General features: G+C 33.9%; 1 protein-coding gene across 1 annotated transcript in view; it reads left to right on the forward strand.

The window, feature by feature from the left end:
* The window catches only part of CSMD3 (CUB and Sushi multiple domains 3), a 595,264-nt gene that overhangs the window by 322,595 nt on the left and 247,106 nt on the right, over window positions 1-25,563 (forward strand). The window contains exons 14-16 of the mRNA XM_036400790.2: window positions 14,924-15,106; window positions 16,295-16,621; window positions 23,839-24,033. Of these exons, the coding sequence (XP_036256683.1) occupies window positions 14,924-15,106; window positions 16,295-16,621; window positions 23,839-24,033 (705 nt within the window). The remainder of the gene's footprint in view (window positions 1-14,923; window positions 15,107-16,294; window positions 16,622-23,838; window positions 24,034-25,563) is intronic.

Genomic DNA, 25,563 nt, shown 5'->3' on the forward strand with positions numbered 1-25,563 from the left:
TCATCTGTGCTTTTCCCACAGTTTGCACAGTAGAATTTTATCCTGTGTGTTAATTCCAAACCTTCTCCTCTGTTAAGTCTGGTATTAATGCCTTCCTGTTTGCAATCTGTGCCTAAATTCCTGCATGGTGGCTTATTTTATGGTGGCTTATCTTATGGTGGCTTATCTTTGACAGTATTTGAGACAGTTCATTGTGCTCTTCAAATCTTGACAGAGCCCCTCTCTATTAATAAGCAACAAATCAAAGAGAACATTTTCCCTGGTCACCTCCTTTAGTACCGGTATCAAGAAATTATCAACCAGGTGTTCTAGGAATCTTCTGGTCCTGTTTCTATCAGCTGTGTAGTGTTCACAGTTAACATCTGGCAAGCTGAACTCCCCAACTTCAGTTTGGTTGGAGAGACAGCCTTGATGCTTTATCAGGACCTCTTAGCAGTAGCCAAAACACTTGAGTGTCATCAACATGTTCTAGCTACCAATATAAAGCACAGCCCTATAAGATCTGCTGTGGGGAAAGGTGACTCCATTCCAGCCATACCCAATATACTTTACACTGCTTACTCTTGGTGTAGAAAGTCTGTCTTGCACTTTTTTCTCCTGAGATTTTTCCATGTCAAAACTGAGATTAGTTTATTCTGCTGCACCAGAAAACAGCTTGTCCTCAAGTTACATTCTTAGACAATTCTCTTTGGAGTATGTGCACCAAAGTGATAGCTAAGAGAGGATTTAATTCCTTCCTGGAAGAGAAATATACAGGAAAAATTTTCATTTTTCTGAAAAGCATGAGCTCATAGAGGAAGTAAATAATTTTCTGATTCTCGTCGTACATAATAAAAACCAAACTATACTGCTGCTGATTATTTCACTGCAGGTGAAATCATGCAATACATTTTTTTTTTCTTCTGTAAAAAAGAGTTTTAAAATACTCTATTTTAGCACTTAGTGAGTATTACAGAAGCCTAGCCTAAAACTTGCTGCACAACATTTGTGTTACATTAGGATAAAGTACAACTATGTTTATTTTACTTTGTGTTGTGGGCATCTCCATAAATATTTTGTCATGACATGCACATCTTTAGTTTTAGTTTAGTGTTAGCATTCTTTTACTGCTTTACCTAATGTCACTGTTCTGACCTTCAGCAGCCTAACTCCACTGTAACTTAAGTATTAAGGCTGGAAATAAATATTATTCACCTTTATTAATTATTAGGTACATTTAAAAAACAATTTCTAATGTAAGAATATTTATTGATTTACTAGTTTTTTTCTAGTGGAGGAAGAAATTCCTGTGTGTAATTTAACACAAAGCCTATGACACTGTAGAACACCAACTTGTAGTAAATGTCTTTCGAGATATTTTCTCTGAGTTTTTGTTTTGTAAGCTTTCTTTTAAATGTCTTGTGATGTTTTCAGTCTCTGCATTAGCTTAAAAGTAGCATAGTGACATTTTTGCAGGAACAACTCTTATTTTCAGGAAACTGTCCAGTACTAAGGAGGTCATCTTTCAATCATTGAAACTATGGGCTCTTTTTAATATAATATATGGAAGAGTGGAAATATAGCATAGCAGATGATGTAGTGAAAGAAGTACTATTTTCTGACCATTTATGGCAGGGCAATAATCAAGTGTTTCATGATAAAATTTTCCTATAGTGCTAGTTAAAAACTTTCACTAAATATGATAATGTAAAGGAGCAGATTATAAAGGCAGTGCAAGCTATAGGTCTTGCATGAGATTGGAAAGTAAATAACAATTTTTATCAGCTTCAGGTTGAACATGAGTTCTGACAATGAGAGTAATTGCTGCATAATTGCTGTTTTGTTCTAAGAGTTTGATGATTTGCTGAGGCCCATGTGTATTTTATTTGCTGGCATATCACTTGGAATAATAAATCTATAATTATCTCCATCTACTTTGTGGGGAAAACTCATGCTGTACTCATAGTGTTACAGCAGAGTGGCGCAAGATTGTTAGATTGTTACCTTGCCAGGAAATCATGCTCTTTGAGTCAGAAACAGTAAACAAGAAACTATAGTTGCTCTCTTGACTCATAATATTTATCACTGCTTCAAAATCAATGAAGCTTCTGAGAAAGATAACAGATTTCTAAGTGCTGTTTAACTTCACTTTTTTCACTTCATCATCTGTATTTTAGTTTTGTAAGTAAATGAAAATGGTAACAGGCAGCCTAAATAAACTTTATGGCCATTAGGCTATTCCCATTGTCATTTGCTTCAATCCTGTCAACTCAGCTATCAAGTGATGTATTCACAATTTGAATAAAAATTATTGCCTCTTCAAGTTCTCTGACATAAGTCCTTTAAATACTTTTATTTTTCAGTAACATAGAATGGTTTAGCTTGATATTTCCTGAATTACATGAACTGTATTTTCTCTTTCTTATCAGATTGAATGGAAATTCCATTAATAGAGACTATGAAAAATGAGGTCATTAGACCTAAAACAAAGACATTTTATTGTGTATCAAGGAAAATTAAAATGTTAATGAACTATTATAATTGAGCTATTTTAATTGAATATGTTTTGAATCAGTCTGAACCAGTCCTTTTGTTTTCTGTGATCCTAATTTCTCTTATATTTCTGTTTCAATAAATAACATCACTATTTATATTCCAAGTTGTATAAGCTGTCAGTAAGGTTCAGTCCAGGTTGAGTACAGCAAGAGGGTGGACATGAGAAAGAAAAAACAACAAGAGGAAGAAATGAGGTGCTTCAATATTTTTTTACATAGTTATGTTCAGTGTCCTGTAGTTGATCTAAAGCTTATAGGTTAAAAAAGCATTATACAATCCATTAAGTATCTTTATAATTTAGAAGCCACAATTTTAGGTTCAGTCATTATTGATTTTTATCTTTAAAATTTAATATTAAGTTGGATGTACATGCAATTTGGAATGCTATACTTTCCTCTCATGCTCTTTAGGTATTTCTTAGTCTTTTATTTTGTGTGGAAATATGCACTTAAAGCAGATCACATGAAACTTATAGGTAAATTTATTTCAATACATGGACTGAAAAATTTACTCTCATCCTCACATCGACCTTTTTCCAATATTTTAATATAACAGATTGGACACAGTCACAGTGGTAATCTTTCTGGTATAGAGGGGGAAGTCCTGTCTAAATTTTATTTATTCTAATCCTATCCATATGCAAATAAACTTTTTTCTCTGATTTGTATATTTTAACCATAATAGAGAGGGAAACAATAAAACATATTATTGGCAAAACCAATTTATTGCTTTGAGGTTGAATCATAATTTCCTAAGTAAGATAAGAACTAGTTTAATTATTCTTTACAGTTTAGAAACTCCGAACTTTAACTGGTTTTTTGGGCTGAAATTATCTGTGCTCGATGGCTATCTCACTTGAAATGCTTATGAGTAAATTCAAGCAAAACACTTAGTATCTTTAAATACCATGGTTTCAGGAAAATGCATTCCATTGTGACCAGTAAAAAACAAACAAACAAACAAAAAAAACCCTGATAACCTTTTTGATAAGTTCTGACTTTCTTGCACATTGAATCGGTGACCTGAAATTTGGCAAGGGGATATCTAACCAGATTCAGTTTGTAAAATTATGATTTGCATAGGCTTACTTACTTGTTTAAGAGGATTTAGCTTACAGAAACTGAAATCCCCAAGAGCTTAGTCCGAGCTGCAGTCTTATCAGAGCTCCTAGCAAGGTTTCTGTCTCTTATTATTACTTTATTTTTTGAGGTGTAGGGGGTGTGAGAGCATTCCATTTGCAACCTGGAAAAAGTCTACATTCAACAGCCAGGTTTAGATGAAATTTATATGCATCTCTGTGCTGGATAACCTTGGCTGACTGCAATATGTCCATGAAGCTGCTCCCACTCCCCCTCCTCAGCAGACTAAGGAAAGAAAATAAGATGAAAAAACTCATCGGTTGAAATGAAAATGGAAAATAACTTACCAGTTACTGTCATAGACAAACAGACCTAACTAAAAGAAGTTTAATTTGATTTATTGCCAAATAAAAACAAAGTAGGATAGGGTTAGGGTTAGGGTTAGGGTGAAAGTGAAGAGTGAAAACAAAACTAAAATATTTCCTCTGCCTCTTTTTTTCCCAGATTCCACTCCTTTATTCCAACCTCTTCTAACTTTTCCTTCACCTGGGCAGTAAGGGTGGATCAGGAATGGGGAATGGGAATTGTGGCCAGCTCATAACACTTGGTCTTTGCCACTCCCTCCTCATGCTCTTTCCCTGATTCAGTGTGGAGTCCTTTGCATCATTTGTAGTTCTTTTAGAGCTGCTCTAGCATGTGTCTTTTCCAGGGGTGTGGTCCTTCAGGAATGGACTGCTCCAGTAGTTGCAGATCCTTTCAGGGCTTATCCACTTGCTGCTATGTGGGGTCATCCACAGGCTCCAGCAGAGACCTCCATGTGCTGCAGACAGACAGACTGCTTCCCTGTGACCTTCACCACGGGCTGCAGGGGAATGTCTGCTCTGACACCTGGAGCACCTCTTCTGCTTCCTTCTCTGACCTTCATGTTTGCAGGGCTGTTTCTCACATATTTTTATTGATCTTCTGTCACAGTTGCTTTGCAGCATTTTTTTACCCTTCTTACATATGTTATTATATGGGCACCACCATTGTTTCTGGTGGGTTCAACTTTGACCAGAAGTAGGTCCTTCTTGGAGCTGGCTCTGTCCATCATGGGAGCAGCCTCTTCTCACAGAGGTCACTTCTGCAGACCCCTGACTACCAAAATCTTGTTGTCTAAGCCCAGTACAAATGTATTAAATTACTTTTGGAGCAAACCCTGCTTTATGTTCATTGCGTTGATCTGGGAACTGTTTTGTGTGTGTGTTTGCGTGTGTGTGTGTGTGTTTTTGCCAGAGAACAGTATTTATTCTGTGTTTTGGGATTGGGGTTTATTGTGCGTTTGATTTTAGTCTGTTTATTGTGTGTTTAGTTTTAGCCTCCTTTTGGAAAGATATAGTTGTCTGATCTCAGAAGGGAATAACTGATTGAACTAGAAAGAAGTAGGTTGAAGGATCATGGGACCAGAAGCTTGGGAAAGAAAGCAAGGCACATAAATAAGTCTTGGTAACTGTTTCTCTAGAGACTTTCCTTTTTGCTCTGTTCCATGACCTTCTAAAAAAGGCAAAAGCAAGATGGAACTGACAGTCTTACATCCCGACTAGATGTTTAGCTCAGCAAAACTGAAAAAGTTTAAATGACAATAAAGTTGCTACCAAATTAAAACCTTTGTAGTGATCTATAGTCACATGTATATTCAGAACGTGGAACCATTATGAAAGGTATCAGAGGACAAATTTATTGATTGCCATTAAAGAAGAGTTGCAGAGCTGGTGCAGGTTGCCTTGATCAATAGATTTGAAAGGGTCAACAGATAAAATACTAGCTGCAAATAGATTCACTGTTGTCACAGACCAACTCTGTAGGTATCATAGATACATTCTTGATATTAGCTTCAACAGTCTTGGGTTTGGACTTTTGTCATTTACCATTAAAGATGAAAAAGAAGAGCACTATTTATAGCAAAAGGATCAAAATTATCTGTACAATGCTGACTCCCATATTGCCAGAAAAATATTCCTTGAATTAGTTAATTTTCGTTTATATGTTCTTCGAAAGCATGCTGACAGTTGGAGAGGAAGCTATTTAGTCCAGTGAAACATTTTGTTTTCCCAAAGATTTTCTAAACTGGAGTGAAAGGCCTTAGTCAAATCATCAATGACACAAATGACATTCCTGTTACTCATATTATCAAAGCAGGGTATTGCATGTTCTTATCATAACCTAGAATACTTTGTAAACATCAAAGAAACACATTCTCTACAGCTCAATCTCTTTAGGATGATTAAAAAAATGCTTACATTTTATTTAGTCTAAGGAAGAAACCCAGTCTTCTTTTAAAATTAGAAAGGCCCCACCACTTAAATAAAGATGATTCAGACGCAGAAATTATAGAATTTGTCTAACTGCTAATAAATGTATTTTAGTCTTAATTTTACCTTGAAAATTAATTCAGACATTTCTGCATATGGTGGCTACCTATTCACATTGGTTTTTTTCCTTTTGACAGGTCAAGCAGTAACTACTGCTCTAAGGGATATTCCATGTATTTGCATTGAAACTGTTCATGTAAAGGATTGCAGACTTACATAAAATTCCTTACTATTATTTTTCCATTTATTACTCATTGAGATTGTCTAGGGTCTATAGTTCCATAAGGAAAGCTAATAATGTAGTTGTCTGTTACTAAAAGTTATACTAAGGGAGAACTGCTGAAATTCATAGATATTTTTCTCTTTAACAAAACTACTTTTTTTTTTGAGGTTTAACTATGTGATATCGCACACCAGAATGTCAAACTGCATTTTAAGTTTTAAATTTAAAAACTTACATGAAATGTTCTTCAAATTATTCAGTGATCCATCTTTGGTCCAGCTAAAGTCAGGTACATTGAGGAAAAGTCATCCTGAATTAGTTAACTATGCCCCAATGTAGTTGCTTCAGATTGAATTAGCTGCATAATGAAAGCAAATATAATATGCCTCCTTCCATCCCATTGTCTTGGTTCTTGGTAGAGGGAGACTAGCTGAAGAAGAAACATGTGATTGATTAAAAGCTCTAGTGTTTGGAAGCAAAGGGGATTGAAGAGGCAGACAGGAATGTAAAGATACATATACACACTGCAGTTTCAGAAGAACACAATGTCTCTCGGCATGCATCGTCACATCAAAATTATACTGAAACAAAGGAAGTATTACTTCAATATGACTGAAGGAGGAAGACCAGAGTGACAGGGTTTGGGACAGTATATTTATGAAGGCAACAGAAATCTCTTGAGGCAGCATAGATTCAATACAAACCTTGTTGCTAATTCTCACAACTTTAATTGAAATTCTTCAAGAGATAAAATACCAGCTGTTTTTGCAAGCAAATATGGAATTAACAAGATACTGTGATTTAGAAGTGATTTATTAAAAATACGGATATTGATCTAGTACCGATATCCAACTGTGATGGACAAAGACTCTCTAACAGTTTAAAGTTAGAAAGTGTAAGTTTATTGTGACAGCCAGGCAGTGTACAGGATAGCTCCCAAATACACACTGCAATTTACAGGTGATTAAGAGTCCTTTTATCTATACAAGTATTGAATACCCAAAATACAAATACATATTCATAACTTTGGTACATCCCATTCCCCGCTTCGAATGGTAATTAGTTAAGCATGCATAGTTTGTTCCTTGAAATAGGTCAGTGGTCCCTTTCATGAGGAGGGGTCCCAAAATGAGGAAGTAAATGAAGTCTTCCTCGTTCTGACCTTTCTACCTTTTCAACGCAAATGTGACAAATGAACCCTTGGTACAACTCCCATTCCCTGTTTCAGAACAGAGGAGGCCTACAATTGTCTTATGTTCCTAAAAGCTATTTGTCAGTTTCTATATTCTTCATTATAAACCCAGCTAACCAAACATTATGTTGACAAGCAATCAATTATTAGTTAACCACTAACTCTTAACTTCATCAAGGCCTACCCATTTATTTTAACTCCAATAAAGCTTATCTGTAACTAAAACCTCAGCTCCTCTAAAATCCCTAAATTCCTTAAAGATTATGTCTCAGAAGTATTTCAACAAAAATTTAGGAAATACTCCAGTTTTTGTTCATTTTTTATATGAATGAGAAGTCTCATGGTGTGATTAAATTGTTTGTGTGGATAGAGTTCTACATAACAGTTCGTTTTCTAAATCTAAATTAAGCGAGTAACATATTTTATTGGAGATATGATTATTATTTAAAGCCAGGCCAGCTTATTTCTGGCTGACTAGTAAATAACTCAACTTTAGATATGGAACACAATCCTGAATAAGAAGAGAAGGAATATGTATGTCCATGAAATCTATAAGTACCTAAAATATATAACAGAATGTAGTCATGAAATATATTATGGTAGTAGTAGAAAACTTCAGATAAATTATGGAATAAAAATCATGTTGATATATCTGCTGTCCCTCTGAAAAGTCTATTGTCATGAAGAATGGCTGTTTTCTTTTTACTAGAAATACTACTACTACTACTTGTTTTCTTTTTACTAGAAATGTTGAGTGATTGTGATATACTTAAAATGTTACTTTTAATGGTGTCTGCCATTGTTTTCTTACTTCATTCTCAGGATCTTCATCTGACTTTCCTATGAGTTTCATTAGAAAAATTATCCTCCTTTAATTTATTATCTCAATTTTTTTCTTTGTGAAATGATCACATTCTGGCTCATCAATTTATATGATCAGGAAATGAGAAGTACCCTGACAACTGGCACAATTCAACAAGGGCATAGAAAGTTATCCCCACCAACATAGTAAGGAAAGAAAAACTCCTTTTTTATAGATTTCTTTTCTCCCCATAGAATTTGAGCAGAATAGAACTGACCCTATACCCTAGAATGGCTGTTCTGTATAGCACATTATGGACAAAACATCTCATGAATTCATATAGGGAAAAGACTGTGGGCTTAAATCCTCCTCATCATCTCCTTTCCTCCCTTTGCATACCTGTTTCTTCTGTAGAGGGACCCAGGACCACAGAGAAGGTGCTGGAACACTGTAATGGGTGTCTCACCTGGAGCAGTCAGGCACAGATGGAGTTTTCTCATAGTTTGGCTACAGGCATCATTCCATTCTGTTTGTATTTAAAAACTGCAAGATTCATTCCCTATCTTTACACTTGCCAATTGCTAAAAAAATAGCCCCACTGCATATTACACAAGATTCTTATTTCCTATCTTTTAGGCAAAAAAGGAAGGAAAAAAGAAAATAAATATAAAATAAATATAAAACCTATTCTGGTCAGAATTGAGGGTGAGAAAATCACACTAGTTGTTCTGGGTAAAAATAGTGGTTAAGGTGAAACAGATTTTTTATATATCTGGATCTCCCAGGACTGGAATCTGTAGATAAAAATCTGATCATTAGAAGGAAAGAAGGGTATTGATAACCTTTAAAATACAACTGAAAATCACATGGAAATAGACATTTTATTCTTTCACAAATGAACTTCCATCATTTATTTTTAAAAGTACTCACACTTAATAGTAATAGGTAATATACAAAGCTATCTCTTTTATTTGAAGATACATACAAATATTATAATATTTAGGAGAAGGACTGTTAAATGATTCAAATTTCTGTTTGTTTACAGATACCTAAACCCTATTACAAATAAATGTAACCAATCTCCAATCTATTACCATGTAAATTGGTAAGAATCATCTAAGACTGCTGAAATTTGTCCAAAACTGTGTGTCTGCTACATGTCTTTAAGATTATGTTTTTTGAGTATGCATACTACGAAGACACATGGTGTAATTTACATTATTTATTATCCTGGTTTATACTGAGAAATGTATATGTTCTTCATTCATAAGTTATTAATTTTTATTTTCCCGATTTCTGCTTTTTCTGTGCCTTTTCTCCTTAATATTTAAGTTTGATTTTTCAGGATAAGATAGATTATATGTTGGATTGATTCCAGTTGAATGCCAGGTGCCCACCCAAGTGGCTCTATCACTCCACTCCCCAGCAGGACAGGGGAGATTAAACATAACAAAAGGTTAATGGGTTAAGATAAGGCCAGAATTACCAGTCACCATGGGATGCAAAACAGTCTTGACTTGGGGAAATTAATTTCATTTGCTGCCAATCAAAATCAGAGTAGGATAATGAGAAATAAAGAATGAAATGTTTAAACACTTTCCCCCTGCTCCCCCCACAACTTTTCCCTTCTTCTTGGCCTTAACTTTATTCCAGAATTCTCTCCCTTCTCCCTCTCAGTGGCACAGGAGGACAGGGAATGGGGACTGCTCAGTTCATCACACAGCATCTCTGCTGTTGCTTCCTCCTCATGGGGAAGGACTCCTCACACCTGCTCCAGCATGAGGTCCTTCCAATGGGGGGCAGAATTCCACAAGCTTTTCCAGTGTGGGCTCTTCCTACAGGCTGCAGTTCTTTTCAATGTGATCCGCCATGGGTCCCTTTCAGGGGCACAGTCCTTCCACTATCAAAACCTTGGCTTGCAAACCTAAAGATGATTATTCTAACACTGATTCCTTGGCCTTTGCAAGCAAAATTATACAAATTGCCTCCCTTATTTGAGATATTCAAGAACTGTCTGGACCCAATCCTGGGCAATGTGTCTGGGATGGCCTTGCTTGAGCAGGGAGATTGGACTGGATGACTCTCTGTGCTCCCTTCCAGCCTTACCTATTCAGTGATTCTGTGAAATATATGATGTTATATTTTTCTAAATTTTTGAATAAGAAAATCCTGTATTGGGAACATAAGCACAACAATTTCACAAGTTAGATATATGTATTCAGTAATGTGTATATAAATTGTACATACCATGGTATTTCAAAGTGGGATTACATAAATTTTTAATGCATTATCTTGAAAAATGTCAGTGTGTCAATATATGGTGGTGAATGCCTGTAACTTTTGCATGATGAATTCAAATATCAAACAGCAAGTTTTATATTTTTGAATTACATACTTGAACTTTCTTTTCGCATATTAGTGTTTAGTTCATCCAGTGTTCTTTCAAAATATACTATATAATGTATTCAAATGCTCTTTTACTAATGACTAAGCAAATCTAGTTGCATGTCATATTTCCTTTGATGCAGTCAGTAAAACAAATAATGAGCATTATTCTGAGATGTTGTTAAAGTAAAGAATGTTTGATCTTGCTTGGTGTTTCCCTGAAGGACTACAGATTTTGAATCTCTGCTGAAGTAATAACAAGTCTTCAGTATTGCACTTTTCCAGAGTGCACCAGTGATCTCTTTTCTTTCAAAATTTTTTTCCTTATAGGAATCACATTCTTATCTTTTATTCACTCTTGAGTTACAGGAATGGAAAGATAGACAAGTTACCTCTTCAAACCCTAACTCCAGTGCATTTCTGTCAAAATGCATTTGTGTAGTATGTGACCATTTCTTTTCCCCAAGGCCCCCTTTAGTCACCTCCAAAATGGGCTTGTCCTTCACACAAAGAGAAGGGTAAAAGAAAAAAAAACCAAAAACATTCCTATCTTGCTACACTAGGGGCTATTGTAACCTGGGGCTCTCCCTTCAGTACATCACTGGTTAGAAACATGCAAAATCTTTCAGTGAGATAAACAAAAGTAGTGTAAGGATAATTTAAAATGAAAGGAGATGGTTATCTTAATTTTCTTTATATTATTCTTTTAGTCTTCCCTTAACCTGATATATTTTCTAGATATTTCTTGTTAGAATTCTTTGGCAATTATTAAATTAATTCAGTTCCGTGAAACTGCTAACTGTATAGTTTTTTTTAGGATAATTGCTTTTTTTCAAACTTAGTATCCTAAATAGTTTCGGCAGGAGTTTATCTTTTTAAAAAAGATGGCTTTCTAAAATCACCAGAAATCATCCCTCCTTTTACTGTTATTGTCCTTTGTGAAATCATTTCTGAAAACAAAAATGGATTTGTTTTCTATCTCAAAAAACTTAAAACACAAAATATGCCTGATTCATTGTTAACATATTTAACAAATTTTATTTATGGGTAGAGGTTATTTCCCCTTTTTATAAGGCTACAAAGGAAATAAGGATTATTTATCAGAAATAATATTATCATAAGATGATGTTTTTTCCTTAGGCACAAATAGCAATACTTATCTTTTGTATCACAGTGGTAATGATCACAGGAAAGCAAATATCCCTCCTAGCCATCTCATTGTAGCTAACATGAAGTGCAAATCTCAAAAAACAGAGTGAACCATAAAAAAGATCAAAAACCAATATGTAACACTACAATGTAACCAAAATTTAAAATAAAATACAAAAATATGCTTAACCAACAAATTTACTTTTGACTTTTCAAGGTAGCTGATATATATAATAAACTTATTCCAATTACTTAGACTAATATACTACAGAAATAGTGTTTCTAAAATAAAATATACTCTATAACAATTTCTGTTGTGAATGGGTCCTTTTTTTTTACAGCTGCATTACATGAAAGAGAGCATAAAAATTACTAATATTTTAGTCCAACAAATACACTAAGCAATGGACTCTTACATGCAGTTTTATTGATAGGCATTCAAGTTATATTCCTGAAGAGTAGCCCATATACCTTCTCCTTCTCTTTACTATTTGGTGCCTCACACTGACATTTCCAATTTTTTAGTTGTGGGGTTTTTTATGTTTTAATTATGGCATTAATAATTAAGCTGTCTGAAAATTTACTGTTTTATTGCTAATCGTAAAACAACAGTAAATTATTTCTGTTTATCATGAATGAATTATTTACAATGTGGGACTAGTGTGAGTTTTTCAAGAAGAGAGGCTCTGTCAGGCTCAGAACCTAACTGCTTAGGAAGTTTTGAAACAAAATATGTAGTGCAGGGAAGCTGAAACATAAGTGGTAGAACTAGCAGTAAAAAATGTGATTTTAATTTACTCCTTAGTGAATTAAAATAAATATCAATACACTTTCCTAAAATCATGCTATTTAAAATGTGATTATCTGACAAAAGCCCAAGAATCTGCTTGGCTTTTTCCTCTCTGTTCCAAAGAGAGGTTTTTGACATTTTCTAAAAAAAGCTAAGTATTTGCACTTTAATTAAAAAAAACCCAAAAAAACAAACAAAAAAAAAAACCCAAACAACTAAACAGCAGCAAAACCCCAAACAAAACAGAAAATCAAACCAAATTATTTCTGCTCCTGTGGAAAATTAAGTAATGACAGAAATGGTCTGTTTTAAATTCAGAGATGAACTGATGCTAATACAAAATTTAGAAAGTGTATAAAAGTGTTGCAAGCAATCCATCCAGGAATGTTTCAATAGTAATGAAGGAAATATTTGCTATAAATTTAAATTAATACAAATGGGGTTCAGGGATGGTTTAATTAATTTAAACCATTATTCATACAACGATTTGTTCAACTTGATTTTGTTTATGAAAGGAAATTCAGCATAAGGCTATGGATGTAATCTCTCAAATACAGGATGTCATCTCTCAAATACAGCAATCACATATAATTTTTTTCCAGCTAGTTCCTGTAAATGATTTTACTCTGCCTAATAATTTTTTGAATGCAGAACAGTTCCTTTAAGTCCTAAAAGGGATAGTTTTGGTCAGCTTTGTATCCTTACAAATTTTAGAAAAAAGCATGGAATCTCTTGCCCAGCTACATCAGAATAGAAGACCCAAAAGAGGGTAAATTGCAGTAGATATAAATACATTTACTGCCTACATTTACTATACATTGTTTGAGAAAACTACAGTAAGTTACATGGTGTAGTCACTTGCTAGAGAACTAGTTTATAGAATTCATTTGTGTATAGAATATCTTTGTTTTCCCAAATGAAATATGAAATGACTTAGACACTTAGGATAGTATTATCTACCAGGACAGTCTAGGAAAACTTTATATTTCTTTGGCAGTTAAAAACTGAGCAGTTCTGTAGATCTGACATTAACAGTCCCATGAAAGTTGATGATAGGAGAGTGAGTTTGTGTGTTCTTTGGGATAGCTTTTGTTGCTTCTTCAGGAAAGCTGTAACTTTGTTTTTTCTTTTTTTTTCTAGGTTTGTAATCTCAGAATAAATTGAACCTGGGTTTTTTTTTTTTTTTGCTTTTATATTAGTAAATTATATCAACCATTTCTAAAACTGCTTGGAAAAAAAATACAAATAAACCAAAAAGAAGTGTTCCTGGTTTTTTGTGCTTTTTATTAGATGGTTTTCTTTTGTTGTTTTTGAGTTTTATTTATCCAAAAAGACTAATAAAGACTTTCAAAACTCTGTGGAATATATTTTTAGATAATCTTCAACTCTTTTTCAGTTTCTTGTGAAAATTGAATGGTCTTTATTTGCTTTGTGTCACATTTTAATTGCATTTAGAATCTTAATATCTGAAAGCTTTGAGAAATCAAGTGCATGCTGCTGAAAATATTACCCTAGAAAATTTGTTTGAGTTAAAATCAAAACACTTGCTATTCTGTTTTTACCTTGTACTAAAACTATCATATATGGAAATGTGAGAAAAAGAGAAAAGGCTTCAAGACCTTTAAAGAGAAAACCTCAAACTATGGTACAGGGGTGTTTGTTGCTGTCATTACATGTAAATTTTTAGAAGATTCTTCCATGCTTGTAACCACTGAAAGTTCAAAACAGGATGCAGCTTGAGAGACTATCATAGCTCTAATATTTTTTGAATTAGTAATCATTCAGATTCCTTGCTGTTAAGACTACTGAGGTAAAATGTTATTTGACTATAGAGAAATAATTTTTTTGCATATGTTTTCATAATGTATGTCTATATAAATTTGTATATTTATTTATGTCTAGCCTCCTTTTTTGCTGTGGGCAATTCTTTTGGTGCCACCACTCCCTTATATGCCATGTCATTGGTACCTCAGTTTGAACTGTATTGCAACATGGACAGTGTTCACACATTGGGGAACTAGTGTCTCTCTCTAATTTTAAATGTTCATGTTCTACTACCAGTATTTTACTTAATGATATTATGGTTTAAAATTTTATGAAATAAAATAGGGCAGAAATACTTTTCCTCATATCCTTTAATTTTCAAGTATTTTATAAACACAAAGAGTTTTGATCTTTCTAAGCCCTTGTAGTGGTTGAGCTGTAGCCAACAACTAAGCCCAACACAACCACTCACTCCCCAAGTGAGAATTTCCTCCCTAAGAAGCTGGGGTATAGAATCAGATTCAGTGGTGCATTTTGACAGCTGTTCTTATGTAGATAATTTTAATTTGCTTAGAATTTTATACATGTCAGCATATACATGCAGCAAGTTTGTTTTATTCTTCTATGAATAAATTCCTTATTTATTTCAACAGAAATTGAAAAAGAAAGCTGTGGGGATCCTGGAACACCATTGTATGGTATTAGAGAAGGGGACGGATTTTCTAATCGTGATGTTTTAAGGTTTGAGTGTCAGTTTGGATTTGAATTAATTGGAGAGAAATCTATCATTTGCCAAGAAAACAACCAGTGGTCTGCAAACATACCAATCTGTATTTGTATGTACCACATATTTTCTTCTTATTATTTTTAAGGCATTGTGATAAGCTTTACTTATGGATAATAATTATGGGTAATTATTTGTGTGATTGATTTCAGAGTTAGTAAAATGCTATTAACTCTCCTGACAGGATGAATTTACTTTTTCTTAGCAGGTTTGCCTAATGTACATGCCCAAGGGACAGGTTCTAAAACTGCTAAAACATTTTTTTTCTAATACCAAGTCTTAAAGCAATTCTCTTTATGTGCTTTGATATAGAGGTTTATTCTTGGCTTTTTTTTTTTGAAGGATTCTGTTGATTTGATGATGTAAATTATGTATGATACAATTTTGATAGCCAGTCTTAAATTTTAATATATTTCCTCAGATTAGAGGTCGCAGAATTGAAATCAAGAGTTTAAATTATTTACATTTCCCCCATGTATTTTATATAAACACCTATTAGCACTTAAATGATCATAAATATTTATAGCTCTCTTCCAGCAGTATTCTATAGCATAAGTAAAACATTTGCATTATATAGCATAAGTAAAACATTTGCACTACATAGCATAAGTTGTATTATATAGCACAGGTATATACAAGGTTGTGATACTTATTTGTGGCAGCACCTACCTTAACTTTTCCACTAAATAGTATGGATCAAATATATTCAGAGTGCAATCAGTTGCTTTCATCTCTGCAACTCAATTTAATATGGCTCAGCTGAATTTATTGAATATAATATGTTATCCTGATAACAACAAAACATCTCATCTCTTTGAGGCTTCTTAATTTCTTGTGCCTCTGTGTGAACAACAAATGATAAGGGCACTATTGACTTTCTGCCCCTTTAATGTGCTCAGTGGGAGGTCTGCTCATCTAAGCAGTTCCCTACAAGAGAAAATAAGTGGTGCCAAGTGATTATTATCAGGGGTAAATTGTAAGGACTGCCATGGATTTCCAATGCAACAAATATGTCCCGTATTTTTTGTGAGCTCTGCTTGAGAGGTAGTTTTATTGAGAAGGAAATATGAATATTGGAAAAACAACCTTCTTTCCAGATTCACATATTACCATAAATAATGGATTATTCAGTTGAGGTACTCAGTGAGTTTTAAGATTTCTTGCAAAAACTTAGCACTAAAAAAGTCCTTATTGAAGTGTTTTAGTCCATTATCTAATTTATCTCTCCTTTTTTTGGCAGTTCCTTGTCTTTCCAATTTCACTGCACCGATGGGAACAGTTCTTTCACCAGATTATCCAGAGGGATATGGGAATAATTTAAACTGTATCTGGACAATAATTTCAGACCCTGGGAGTCGAATTCATCTCTCCTTTAATGACTTTGACTTGGAATCTCAGTTTGACTTCCTTGCAGTTAAAGATGGCGATTCTGTAGATTCCCCCATAATTGGAACATTTACTGGTGCTGAAGTTCCTTCCCATCTTACCAGTAATGGTCATATTTTGCGTCTGGAATTTCAAGCTGACCATTCAATGTCAGGACGTGGATTTAACATCACTTATAACAGTGAGTAATCTTATTTTTTGTGTGTGTGTGGTTTTGTTTTCAACATACAGTCTAGGAGATAGGCTTAAGTATTTAAAAATGATGCTATGGTAATGCAGCTTCAGGTAAATCGTATATACCTAAAAATTCCTAATATATGTGTTTGGATTATTGCTCAAATACTGTGCTAGGGCTAAAAATACAAGTATTGCTCTCATTTATGGCTTTAGAGATCATTGTGATAGGAGTGTTTGGCAGACTGACAAATCAGGCCAGTTCCAAGTTGTATAATAGGACTTTAATAAATTTGCTGACAATGCAATGCCACATAATATTAATTACCATCACTGCCTGAACGAAACTGTTCTTGAAAACTCATATGTTCAGCTGTGAACTTACGTTATGTCCTGGAGCTGATGGCTGCAATCTTTTCTAGCTCGTAGTCATGGCAGTTCAGTGAGCAGCCGTAGGAGCTCTTTGATCAGTCAAAACGCAGTAGACTTATCTTTTATTTGTTTTTTTTTTTTGCTGTTTTACCTTCCTTACTTACTAACCACATAATAAAATTGAAAGTGATATCAAATATCCTCTCCAGTATTAAATACCATTAGCATTTATTCACCTTTTTGCTGCCAAAACTGTTACATTTCTTCTGAAACACATATGAAGAGCTGCCCATCTTGCATTGGTACCAAGTAATTTGGTATTTATTCCACACTAAAATCCAGGCAGGATATATTCCCAGTTAGTGCAGACAGGGTGATGCAAGGCCATAGCATGAATAATTGCAAGATACACTGTGAAACATTCTTGGGAGTGTATGCAAAATTAAATTTTGGCACTCCAGCAGTATCCTGAAGTGTTAGACTTGCTGCTATGGGTAGAGTGTGATAGGAATAAGAGAACATCTAGTAGGGGGTTCAGCAGTACCCTTCAACCAGAGCTTCCCCACTTCATCAGTCCCCCACATCTAGAAATTTGGATTTCTTTCTTTTTCTTTCTTTCTGATGGTAGGGGTCGCAGAGTTTTCAATGTCAACAGATAGAAAAAAATAAGCAAAATACAATAAGTATTTTGATATTTCCAAAATGTGATGTAATGTGTAATTAGACCCATTCCTGTCTTTCTCCCTAACATCTGAGAGTATATCTAATTCCATAAGGTTTGCTTGAGATTTAAGAGAATATACAACAGCATGATTTGAAGGAGAGCACATCTCTCCTGTGAGAACTCAGCACATCCCTCTGGATGTCCAGAGTTGCCGAAAACCCTCTCAGGAGGCTCAAAGACACTAGCACATTGCCCAGAACACCTAGTAGCTTGACTTTAATCCTTCCAGCGAATTGCAACCTGTGTATGAAGACATAAGAGCCACACGAATTTGAATAGTGCAAGAATGATGTATTTACAGGGTAGAAATATAGATTTTAGAGGTTTTTGCTATAGAGGTTATGGGGACAAGATAGAAGAATCAGAGCGTGTCTCATCCTTCTTCTTTCTTCTTCTTGTTCTCCATTTTCTGCTGTGAGGTTAGCACTTAGAGATTAGTTTAAAGTAGAAGTGCACTGTCTAACACAGGTGATAGGTATTAAGAATTAAAAGTAAATATGATATACGTAATTTGTAGTATATAAAGACGACACCGCCTCAAGAGCAGTCAGAGTGCTTGTGGCTGCCTTGCTGTGCAGACCTCAGCTGAGCAGAAAGAAAATTTTGTAGATAAGAAATAATAAACAACCTGAAGACCAAAAAGTGAAGAATCCAGACTCATTCTTCAGAGCGCGAGCTGCCTCAGAACCATCCCACGCATCTCAGAGCAAAGACAAACAGCCGACCCGAGACTCTCCCTTCCTGTGTTACCTGCTGGACTGTATGAAAAAAAAACCCAACTTTGCTATTTAGGTTTCTTTACTCTTAAAAAACCTAAACAAACCCTTAAATCAAAAAGGAAGTGAGAGATTAAGAGAAGTTGAAAAGTGAGAGACCTAGACTTCACATTTTTCTCAAATGAATGTTAACAGTTAATATTGTTTACATAAAATTTCAAGGACTGAATTCCCATGTGGCTGCTTACTTTTCTTACATCATCTTTCACCTTTCCATGTTTATTTTTTCTCTTTTTATTTTTGTTTTGGTTTAGGTTGCCAGTCTTTCAGAGAATGATTTATTAAGATCTACATTAAACATTTCTGTCTGAATAGGAAAGAGATAAACTGACAGTAGATTGTTCTGTAAACATTATTTTTCTGATATTGTCTTATATTGTCTTATATTTCTGCTCTCGGCCCTTTGATTCATCATCAGATCATTTGTCACAAATGTAGAATATAAGCATGAAGAATATGTGGTATCTTCTTGGTACCTATAAAAACCAGTATCTTCTTACTGGTTTTTATAGGTACCAGTCATCATTCCAAACTAACCTTGGACTGGTAGCTACATATCTCAGTACTGTAACTAAATATTGGAAAGTCAGGGGTTATTCAGAGCTACTGAAATATGAAATCAGGTATAAGGAAAATGAGATATTGCATCCATGTTTCTTTACAGAAGTTTTAACATTTGCTCTTTATTTTCTTTTGTCTAATGTCCTTTTAACACTTATAACAGTTCTCTTTACTTTAAAGTTTCATTGTCATGTGCTCAATGCTGTCAAGCCTAAATCTAAATGAGAAAACCAAAATCAGCTATTGGAGGATATAAGGTAGTCTTCTAGGATAAAAATTAGGACTATGTATAAGTGGATTTTCTCAAGTTATCCCATTTTGCACAACTAGAACTAAATGTAGGTCAGTTAATGTAGAATTTATAGTGAAAATGAAAGATGGAGAAGATTAGTATGGAATGCTCCTTATATTTAGTTCATATATTGAACTATATAGAAATATACTTATCAGATAAATTCTGCTTCTTTAAAAATTTGCAGACTTCTTTGGGTATGTATTAGTTTTATCATGTCATTTAAATTATGCACTAATAGTATCAAATGATACAATTTTAATTTTAAAAAGAAGCAACAGTCCAATATCAACTTTTACCTGTTGTATAATGAAACTACTTAACTCTGAAAATAATTTAAAACGTTTTACACATTTGAACAATTTAACACATTTATATTTTTATTTCTTTTCGTGGGTGTGTTTGTGCATGTTTTTGTTAAACTCTGTAGCTAAAATCTACTTACAAAAGCGGCAATATCTCCAAATAATGTCTATTATTTCTTCAGTAAAGTCAGCTTCAATCTGATAAATTAGAGAAGTAATCTTTCCATATTAAATAAAGGCCAAAAAAGATAATAAAAAAAGGCATGAATAGAATTTCGCTCTGTCTTAGCATTTGTAAACCCAAAGTTAATTAAAAATATCTGTTTTCTGCTAACACTCCAGTTGATATATTCCAAAGCTATCCATCTCTTTTTGCCCCCTTTCAAGAGTAGAAACAGTGTATCATGGAAACAGTATGTCTTGATCAATCTTTTCTAATAAGAATGTAGGCTAGTAATGTAAATAACTTCATTGATGTTTTTGAGGTGTAGAATGGAGAAGAATAAAGCTGAGTTACTATTACATAATCTGATTATTTAATGGTATTTCTCAGAAAATATTTCAATGCCATATTTATTTTTATTACAGAAACATATATCATCTCAGATAATTACTCTCCTTCCAGTAAAATTGAACATAAATCTAACTTTTGTTTGAATTAAGAAAAATATTAGATTTCAAGTGTGTCATCTTTGAGTTATTACACTAAGTCTAACAAAGATTTCCTACTTAGTTCAATTTTGGGACTATATCATAGAAATATGTGACTTGAAAATGGATGATACAGAGAATGTTCCAATAAGCAAAGGTATAAGAACTGAAAGGCTGTTATATTCTGCTTGGAAAAGGAGAGAGAAGGATGTTTCACTAGGTTCAGCAGAACACAGGGACATAGCAACCTAAAACTGCATTTGTTTAAGTTGCTATGGAAATGAATACTTACACCTGATTCCTTGTTTCCCCTTTATATTCCAAACCCAAGAGCTGTTAATGATACTTCTGGTGCCTGTGAAGATATTTTTAAAGTCAGTCATCCCCTAATCCTGCCTGTAGTAAGCTATATGCATTGTACTACTCAATTTAAGGAAAGTATGAGCCTTTTATCGTACTTGTGACTCCTTTATGAAAGCTTCCCACTTTATATATATTTATCTTTGTTTAATTATAGAGAACAGAGCTAGACATAGTAGTGAATATAGTCACATAAATTAAAAGAAATAAATTTATATAGCCTCTTTGCTTCAGTGTAGATTTCCTAGCTTAGGTTAGAACAGATGAAATGCACACCTAAACTGCAGTGTGACAACTGAAGCCATGTGACAGACAATGCATATTTACTTCCTGTGACAATGGAGTTAATGCAGAGGAAACTCAAAAGTTTCTAGGTCCTCAATGGGCAGGAATTCCACAAAGCAGACTTGTGCTAACCTTCCTTTGGACTGAGATGGGTGAGTATTTTGAGGTGGAAAGCATCGTCCAGATTGCTTGATTTATGCTTGCTGTGGACTTCTTTGAGCTGTCCTCATTGATTGGGGTATAGTGCTGGACAATTATCTTTGAATAAGCTTGAATGACGTGCTGCTTTTTATTATGTAGATGTTTTTGTTACTTTTTTTTTATTACAGCTGTTTAATTGTGCTAGCAAAAAACCTTATGTGTTACATAGCAGCCTGACAAAGGTCAAACTATGGGCCTCTCACATCAGCCTCATTACTCCAGTCATTTCAGCTCAGTGGACCAAAACATGGACAATGCCAGATGATGTGCTTATATACAAAAACTGATTTAATATGATTTATTGCTGTGTTAGCATATGTTCATCACAACACAATTTTCCTGCCAGTTAATCTTGTTAAGACTTTTTCAGTCTCAGTACTTCTCAAGCTAGAACTCTTCAGAGGGTAGTGTACTAGAAAGAAGTAGGAGTTTACATGTGATGGTACTGAATAAGCTGCTACTTGTTTACATAGCTTTAAATAGTCTTTCACAATAGTTTTTAGTATGAAATATATTGTTATTATTTTATATTCCCTTAACTTTTGTTTTTTTCTCTGATATTTTCTTCTGAAAGTACTATCTTTACTTCAAAGTTGTTGCTATACTTACCAGCTAAAACTCTTGGTAGGGCAATCCACCAAAACAATTAACTGTGCCAGTGGACCACACATTTTTAGTCCTATTTGGAAGGACCTTTCAAAGCTGGCTTTAGATGAGATGAGCTGTGATTAGCTAGATACCTGCCTTCCTATCTCATGAGATCTCTGCAGTTTCTTCCCTCTGTTTTTTTTTTTTTTTGGTTGGTTTTTGTTTGTTTTTTAATGCAAAATGCATATTTTAATATACTTCTGGGTTAAAAGCAGAATATCACCATTGCCCTGATCTGTGATTATATTTCCTGACATTTTTCCAGAAATTGCCTTATATACCTGTGCAGTCAAGATAGTTGATGAAGATAAATGCCAGGAAAACTGTATCTCCTCTTTACGTGTAATAGTTCATAAGGAACTTTTCTATGGTTTCTTGACTTTTTGATAATAAGTAAAATATTAATTAATCATTTACCCATGTGTTCTTTTTCTTTTCAGCCTAAGGCTAATATTTCATATTACAGCTCCACCATGAAGCTTTTTAGAAGTATCAGCAGATGGAATTTGGAACATTGAATAATATAATTGTAGGCAGGCTAAGCTACGAGTGACTCCTGTTGGTGGGACAGATTGTCTTTCACTATCTTGCCTCCCAAAGTCATTCTATGCAGTAAAATTGATCACATAGGAGCAGCAGTGGCAGCATTTCCTGAGCTGAAATATAGAGCAATGAATTGATTTTTCAGCCTTAATAAGCTGGTGTCACACACAAGCAAGCTAAACCTGCAGTCAACATTTATCTACATTTATAGATAACAATATTGAAAATCTATCTCTGGGTTGTCTGAAAGTAGTAAGAAAAGCAGACAATCAATGCCTTCTCTAAAAGTGATGACTGTGAACAAAGAATTAGAAAAGTTTTTGTAACTCCTCTGAAAAAGTATGAGATTGCATCACTTTTAATGGAATCTTTAAATGGTAGACAATTATTCAATGAAAACACTCTTTTCATTCCCAGTATATATGACATTGTCTAAGTCAAAATGTCAATAAATAAATGCTTTCTCTTGTCTGTTATTATGATTTAAAATACCTCTGTAATGGAACATCTGAGAAATATTTCTAATAACTTATTGAAATATTACTTTAAAAAAATCATTAGGGGATTTGTATATGTTTTGTCTAGCAGACACACTAGTAAAACTGCAGGGGAAAAAGTGAAAATCATCTTTTTAAGGACTTAGTATTTTCTGATGTCTCCACATATAAACATGTTTAGGAAGATACAATTTGCAGTCATCATACATAGGGAAGGTGGATATTTGTTCTCACTGAAAAAATCAACATTTTAAAAAATATAAGATGTGCAGTATTCTTCATCAATAAAACAACAAAATACAATAACTACTACATATAATTTAATGATAATGCTATAAATATGACTTTGCTAATTTCTGTGAGGAATATGGTCTTTCTTTTCCAAAAGTAAGGAATATTCTGCAGTAAAAGACATGAACAGTCTTTGTCATAGTATCTACATTAATACAGGGAGATTCATTTTTTTCAATTTATCCAGACCTAAACTTGAAACGTTCAAAGTTTCAAGTTTTCTTTTTTTGGCCAACATGACCCTTTTTTTCACTGTTCACCGCCTCGAAATACAGGAAACAAAATTAGCTATGGTAGGATGAAGCCCTTGAAGGTCAGTATGGCTCAAATGGTGTGATGGGGAATTACATGTACAAAAGATGAGTAAAGTTTTTGATTCATACATAAATGCTTGCCCTGCCCTTCTGAAGGAACATTCTGTCCCATTTTAACATTAAATAGGATGAGTGTTGTTGAAAAAGGAGAATTTAGCCATCACTGAAATCTGCCAGCAACAAGCTGTCCAAGCTGAGATCCATGCTGGTATAACTTCATATTTTAAGCAATTATTTATGTTGTTTTGCATTTTCTGCTGTTGAGCAAGTTCTTGATTCTTATTTTTACCTTCAGTTTCTTATATAAATTTTTTGTTCTTACTAGCGAACAAAATCTTAAAAATCTCATCTTCCTTGCAAGAGTTCTATGTCCTCTACCACTTTTCTTTTTTCCTCTTAAAAAGCATTTGGACATAATGAGTGCCCAGATCCTGGAGTGCCAATCAATGCTCGGCGTTTTGGTGATAACTTTCAGCTGGGGAGCTCAATTTCAGTTATATGTGAAGAAGGATTTATTAAAACACAAGGAACTGAAACAATTACTTGTATGCTAGTGGATGGAAAAGTAATGTGGAGTGGACCTATTCCTAAGTGTGGAGGTATGTATAATATTTCTTTCTAAATCAGGAGAACTTGATGTAATGCATTTCAAATTGCCACCAAATGAAGTTGAGATTTTTGCAAATGAATAGCACAAAGCTTCTGTTATAGCTGATATAGCATTAGATTGGAATGAAGAAGTTGATATCTTCTGGCTATGGTATTTAAAACTGTTTAAGATATTTTAGCTCTCAGTTGCAGTACTTGTGTTTCTTCTATTTACAATGACTCTAGGCTGGGGAAGACTCTCTTAGCAATTGATTTCTCTTTTTTACAGAAATTAAGTACTTCCATACATAGCAAACTAAAATCACACTGTTATATATATTTCCTTTGATTTGTTTATACTAATTGACACTAAAATATAACCTTTGCCTCATTACTTGTCTATATTCTGGGATTTTTGTACCCAAAGGGGGAAAATTAATTCAGCTATTTGTAATGATTAAAGAAAACCAAATCAATGATAATATAATATCTGGTTTGTTAGCTTTTACTTCAAACAACAGTTTAGTTCTTATTTTCACTATGTAACTGCCTTCCTGATAAAATTTGAACAATTTTAATACATTAGTGCAACTGCTTATAATATGCTTTGCAGCCATGTTTACTTTCTGTGATGAATGATTATTGTTTCATAGACATAAGATGTGTGAGTTTCACTAGACATGATAGGCCATAATACCTTTTCTTTATTATAAGGTTCATGGATCTGTTGATCATGGATCTGTTCAAAATTGCTAATAAAATATAAGGTTGCATTTTCAATGTTACATTTAAATCTTAAATTACTGGGAATATTTTTAAGTGTCAGTCCATGCACAATGATAATATGATTCGCAGGTTGTCTGAGACTGAGTGGAAAATATTTTGGAATCCTAAAGTTTGAGACACAGGTATATTTGAATTAGATGTTTTTTATCAGCTGTAGAATTAGAGATATTATTAGATATATTGTTGATAATTGTTAAATTATTTTAAATTTATAATAAAATTGGAAGGCAAATTAAAATATTTTTAAATTGACAATTTAATTTGGTCTGTTAGGGTGTTCAGAAGTTTTATTGACTGTGTACACATTTGTATGTAAAACAGAAAAATGTTTGATATAAGTTGTTTATTATAAACTCTACATATACCTTATAATTTCATTGTCATATATATCAAGTCGAAGGCATAAGCTCCACATACTGACTAGGAATGTGACTGCTGTGCAGTTTTGTTTTCCTTACAGTTGAGAATGGTTAGAAATTACAGTATACAGGAGGGAGCTATTTATTAATCTGCTGCAGATTAACAGGGTCAACATTCTAGTTTTTCAGGGCAATCCTGGCTAGCCTCTGCTGGGACTTCCTCCCAGCCCTGCCCACAGCCCAGGATTCTGTTTCAGCTCAGACAGTCACTTTGTTGTCACCAAACCCCTTTCCTGTAACAAAACCAGTCCTGGTCAGCTTTCTCAGGTGGAATTGGATATGTTTGTGAAGGCACTAACTCTGTGTGTGTGTGTCTGTGTGTGTGCACAAATGAGC

Source organism: Molothrus ater, chromosome 1, assembly GCF_012460135.2.
Source record: "Molothrus ater isolate BHLD 08-10-18 breed brown headed cowbird chromosome 1, BPBGC_Mater_1.1, whole genome shotgun sequence".
Classification (NCBI taxonomy): Eukaryota; Metazoa; Chordata; class Aves; order Passeriformes; family Icteridae; genus Molothrus; species Molothrus ater.